Here is a 6,000-nt window from a genome sequence, read left to right on the forward strand (position 1 = left end):
CTTTCTCCCTCTTTCTCTTATTCCCATTGTCTCTCCTTCTCTTCCCCATATGCGGTGTTGTCCACTTTCGTAACAACACCTGGATCCTTATCCTTCAACTTCTACCTCCTCTTATCCCCTTTCTATTTTCCCACATCTTCTCCCGCTTATTTTCATCTTTTCTTGGTTGTTCGCACAATCCTTGGACTGTTAGACATCTAGATAAGGCTGTTTAAACAGTCCCCTCCTCCTTTCTCTACATCGTTTCTTGATGTTTATCCTCGCTTGCTGATTTTCCCCCCTTTTCCGTGAGACCTGCTCCCTCCTTGGCAGAAACAATAGTCCTCTTGGAATACCTTGGTTATCGAGGGTTGTGTACGTAGTTACGTACCAATCGCATCATTATCTTCCTCTCCGGGCGTTTCATGGTGTTGGTTGATGCTCCTTTGGGTTCTGTTGGGTTGGGTTTGATGGGGATGCCTCGTCTTATTAAGTTTCACTATTCTTATTTAGACTAGGATGCCTAGTCGTCCTACAAAGCGGATGAAAGAGTTAATCCCGAAACAAGAGTTGAATTGTAGGAATGAACTGATTGTGCAAGTTGTCGCCTTACTAATGGCTGGTGCAGCTGCTATGTTAGTACTCTGTAAAGAATACTATGAATAATATCTTGTTACACCTTTCACTTCTGGCTTCTACTTCCTGCATCGGTTCTTGCATTCGCTTCCCACTATGGAAACTATGTTAGGAATAACTGTGAACTTTAATTTGATTTATTGGGTTTATAATTAAAAAAAGGGTCCTATTTAGAGCAGGGAAGTGGAATTAGGGGTTTTAGATGTGTGAAAACTGCTAGGGGGTTAGGGGTTTGGGTTCACATAAAAGTGGGCCTATTGATTTGGAACCTTTGCTATAGCCAAGATCCGTCAATCAAATACTAAGCTTTTGAGACATGGTAATTGAAATTTATAAGGTTCACGTATAAGCTTTTGGGAGGGCGCTAGATACAGGGAGAATTTATTTCATGAACACATGTTCTTGGGTGAAGCATGGTTTTCTTGCTTGTTTTCAAAAAAAGAAGAAGCTGTGATTGGATCTCTGATAATTTTTATCTCATTTTGTGTAGATAATCTTTATTTCACTCATTGTCATTAGTTCCAAATTAAGTTCCAATTATGATTTATTCCGCATCACATGATTTACTAACCAATGCTGCTATAAAATCATGTGTAGGTCAGGTCATGTATTACCTTGCAGACCTCCAGGCATCACTCTGGATGTTAAGAAATCATCACACAAAAAACTCGCAAAGTGGTTGCAATCTAAATCATCTGCAGGACTGGTGCACATATCTTATCTTTTTTCTCAGCTTTTAAAAATACAATATCTTGAAAAGGAACTTGGTAATGTATTTATATGATGTTGAACATTACCAAATTGCAGTCAATTCTATGGGAATTCTGTGTGGATGATACAGATATTCTTTGCATAAGAGGCCATTTACATGGAAATAGTTGAACTATCAAGTTCATCTGATGATGACTAAGATAACTACTTTGACCATCAATTGGAAGAGAAATTTGTTGTGCTTCTCCCCACTTGGTGAGAAGTATATTTTGGTTCTTTTGGAAAATTAGCAGAGTACCCTGCTTTCATCTCACCTAGTTTTCCTTAGCTGGCTGGATTTCCAAATCTGCTTATATTTGCTAGATAAACATTTAAAAAAAATTTGTTAGAGATTACTAGTAACCGTTGTTAAAAAAAACTGAGACTTGATTCAGAAATGGTTTTATGGTTTCTGAGCTCAGAACCGTGAAACTTTGCTGATTTTATAATAGAAACTGCACTTTGGCTCAATAAAAGGTCAAAGGAGTTCTTTACTTCATTTAAAATAAATTTATCTTGATCAATTTGTGTTTTTCAATGGGGTGTTTGATATGGACCTTGACATAGTTATGTCCTCTTTGTCCATGCTGGCAAGGCTTGAAATTTCAGTTTCGGTTTTGGTAATTTTTTTTTTTGGAAAAATCCGATTTGTCAGCTAAAATTTCAACTAAAATTCTAATTTTGGGGAAAAATTTTAAAAATTAAAATTGACCGATTACCGAAATTTCAGAATTGTGGCCGAAATCTTGGACCGACACCGATTCAAGGTACTTTTGGTGTCGGTCTCGGAGATTAATTTCGGTTTTCGGCTGAAATTTCAAACCATGCATGATGGGAGGTCAAATCGTAAAAAAAAAAAAAAAAAAAGCTTTCCTCTGGCATCCGTTTCATTCTTGGATACTTATTGCTTCTACCCTGTTGATTGTACTATTTGATCAGATCTCAACGAAGGATGACAAGCATAAAAAGGAGGTTGTGTTGCTAGCTGTAAACCGCAATCATCCAGACTACAAGTCCTTCAGACCAGAGAGGCGGAGACCCGAGACTATTGACCAGAACAAGGATTCTGCAACCAATGAAGGCCGCCAACCAAAGTCTCAGCTTGAGGTGGTTGAGATTTATAAACCAAGCACACATGTCAATCCCATATTTATATCGGTCGGAGCCGACATTGGAAAGTTTTTCAGCGCATCAGAAGCCACTGACCTTGTCTTTAGATATGTAGAAAATCAGAATTTGGTCAAGCCAACAGACAAGGCGGTTGTGGTTCTAGATGCAATACTATGTGATGCTCTCTACAAGGGAACAGTGAAAAAGGGGTCAAGTTACCCAACCACGATTCATAAGAAGGATCTAGGAGCAACATTTTTGAGCCGAATGCAAATCCACCACAGAGTGACGAGGGGATATGAGTCAAGTGTGCGCAAAGGTGCTCTTAAAACAGTTCAGATAATGACAGAACGGCGGCAAGGCAACAAGAAGGTGACGAGAGTCTCAGGGTTGGAATCGTTCTTGATGGATGCAGAGGCATTGGCATCAGAGCTTCAGAAGAAGTTTGCATGCAGTACATCGGTGGCAGAACTTCCAGGTATACCATCTTTCATTTTCTTTTGTTATCATGTTGTTTGGCACTTTACTACAAATTTTCATTATCCCGTCTTAGGAATACATATGACATAATTGTAGAGTATGCCCCACTTCTTGATATAATATCCTCTGATTTTTTTAATTTCTTAGACCTACTTGCATAATGTCCTAGTAATTTCAAGAAAAATTCTAATGGAAATTGTGCTAACTTTGTCAAGGAACAATAGAATGCCGTTTATCTTTTTTTCCCCAAAGTGGAGGATCTTTTAACATGTAGCTAGTCAATTGATGGGAAAATCGTAATCTATCAAGCTAGATAGGTTAAGGCCCTCAAAACCCTAATTCAACCTAGCTCATGAAGAATTGATCTAAGGTGAATGTGATGACAACCATCCACCTAAACCTCAACTTGGCTTTTGTTTATTTTGTGCATAGGACTCTTAGGATATTAAAAGGTTGTTTTTCAATAGAGGAATAATAGAGGCAAGGGTGGGTGCCCTTGTAGAAAAAGCCGGAAAAGGGCCCTTGATTGGATCCACGTCATTTTCGGTTTGTTTTGAAAATCGGTTGAGAAAGTAAAATCAGTTACACTTAATGATGTGGATCCAACCAAGGACCCTTTTCCTGCGCTTTATGCAAGGGCGCCCTTTGCATCTATCATCCCTCTTTTAAATAATAAGAGTTGTTTAAAATTTAAACCAAAGGAGTTATTTCCTAATTGGTTTGCTAGAAGTTCAAGTCTATTAGGAATTTCTGTTTAATTAGAGTCTAGTGTTTGTCTTAGGATAGTTTTCCGTTATATCTTTGTAATTTCTTTTGCTTTAAAAAGTCATTCTAGAGTATCTACAATTAGGAGAGTCCCTATGAATTTTTGTGGGTTTTGCTTCTAATTTTGGGGACAACTCTACTAAAGTAATAGGGGGGGATCTAGAAGTCTTATGAAGACTATTTAAATGTAGGCCTTTGGCCAATTTTATGATGATGATGAATAAAGAAAAATTGTTGAAACTTGCTTATCCTAGATTGAGTGATTCTCTAAGCCCGAGCTTTAGCTGCGATGCCTCGAGATTGCTGGTGGTGTGATGCCCTGGTACGTATCAGAGGAATATATATATTCCTCTGATGAACAACATTAATGCTTGAAAAATCAGCTTCATATACAAACCATGTATTCCTCTGATGAACTTAATTCTCAAGTTAATGCTTGAAAAATCTTCAATATTTTAAAAATCCATAACTAAAAGTTACTTTTTTTCCTCCTTTTTCAGGTAAGAAAGGACAGAATGAAGTGCTGGTTCAAGGAGGGGTGATTGAGGACTTGGCAAAACACCTCATGGAACAGTATGGCATTCCAAAGAGATACATTGAAGTGCTGGACAAGACCAAGAAATAAAAAAGAGAAGAAGGTAATTTTCTTGTTCCATCTAATTCATCAAAAGAAAATAATTCAGCAAAAGAAAATAATAAGAAGAAAACTGGGGAGAGAAATTTTCCATTAAAATGGTGGAAAGCGAGTTCCTTCCACACTAGCGGTGGATGTAGTGTTCCTGTATTTAGTGTAGCTGAGAGACGAACATTGATTTAAAGTGCCATCTTTTGTTTTTGTGAGGCAGTTTGAAGAACTATTTAACTCTTGTTAAAACTATTTGCGTAACAGTTTTAAGATCAGTAAGTATGCTGCCTTTACCGGGGAAGAATAGTTATCAGTAGGAAAAGTCTTCTAAAATGGAGTTTAATTAAAGAGATTTTATATGGTGAGTGCGCGTGAAATCCTGTGCATTTTGAAAATTGCAGTGGGGCCCACTTCAGAGGATGTTCCAAACCGTCCATTTGTTGGGCCCCAACGTAAACAGTTTGTATACCGTGGATGATTTTTATAGGATGATACGAACCCTCATCTGTACAGGGACTGCACGATAGAGAATCCAATGTTAGGATCATCATCCTATGAAACTATACATTGTAGGGTGTTTTTTTATATTGTAGGAATTTTCTGGAAAAGAATTTTTTTTCCAATTTTTTTTTAAAATTTTTTCAACTGTTTGATTATAAATAAGAATACGATGCCTTTTGTCTGTCAAGTATCCGAACATGGTACATGGATTTTATGTATTTCTGAAATTGCTCAAAACTTCGAGGCTTACTACGGAGATGAGGGCATTCATTGAGAAGCAAACTAACAGGGTTAAAACAATATAACAAAATGGTTAATCCTGTGGTGAGGATCATATGGAAGGTGAGGATATACATTGTAGGGTGTTTGTATCATTTTAAAGGTGTGAATATTCATTGTAGGGGTGCCTGGATGATGAAGGTATGAATATGCTTTTTAGGGTGTCTCTATCATCTGAAATGTGTGAATATAAAAGATTTTATATGGTGTAATCCTGTATGGTCCAGTATTTTTCAAAAAGTAGAGTATTTTTCGAAAAGTAGTGTACGACCCACTCCATGGGATAATCCAAACCGTTCATTTGGTGTTACACAACATAAATAGATTGTGCCTCTAAAATCCTTTGCATAGGATGATCCTAATCCTCCAATCTAAAGAGGGACTGCACAATCTAGAAACCTCTATTGACCCGACGGTTAGGATCATCCTATGGAAATAATTGTTGTGGCACTCCCTCTTTACTTTGTGGCCTAACAAATGAACGGTTTAGATCATCCTATGGAGTGGGCTGTAACGTACTTTTAAAAAAAATATTAGACTATGCAGAGTGCCATATAAGCCCAAAATATTTAAATCTTATGTCATGTCATTTTCATGTGTTAAAAAGACTTGGGGTCTTGATGGCACTCTGCATTTGCTACCTACAACATGTGCCACAAAGTTGAATCTTTGTGATGTGCAACAAATACAGCATCTACCACAAACTTGGGCATTTGTGATATGCAACGATACAATACAACAACAGATGGTTAGGGCTATAGGTACGGCGAACACTAATGAAGCGGAAGTGAAAGTGAGGGCTATCTTCCGACCATAAGCCGGTTATTAGAGAGATGGATAATCTTATGGTAGAGGGTGATTCTCTAAATGTCTTC

At 37.6% G+C, this 6,000-nt stretch overlaps 1 protein-coding gene across 4 annotated transcripts in view; it reads left to right on the plus strand.

The window, feature by feature from the left end:
• Positions 1 to 4,667, plus strand: part of LOC143864761 (eukaryotic translation initiation factor SUI1 family protein) — a 29,572-nt gene extending 24,905 nt beyond the window's left edge. For all 4 annotated transcript variants that reach the window (XM_077375568.1, XM_077375567.1, XM_077375569.1 and 1 more), the window contains 3 exons: positions 1,213 to 1,321; positions 2,305 to 2,953; positions 4,221 to 4,667. In XM_077375568.1, the coding sequence (XP_077231683.1) occupies positions 1,213 to 1,321; positions 2,305 to 2,953; positions 4,221 to 4,345 (883 nt within the window). In that variant the 3' untranslated portion in view covers positions 4,346 to 4,667. The remainder of the gene's footprint in view (positions 1 to 1,212; positions 1,322 to 2,304; positions 2,954 to 4,220) is intronic.
• Positions 4,668 to 6,000: the final 1,333 nt, after the last annotated feature.

This window comes from Tasmannia lanceolata, unplaced genomic scaffold (genome assembly GCF_043159265.1).
Source record: "Tasmannia lanceolata isolate RefF3 unplaced genomic scaffold, GAP_Taslan_0.1 ptg000054l, whole genome shotgun sequence".
NCBI lineage: Eukaryota > Viridiplantae > Streptophyta > Magnoliopsida > Canellales > Winteraceae > Tasmannia > Tasmannia lanceolata.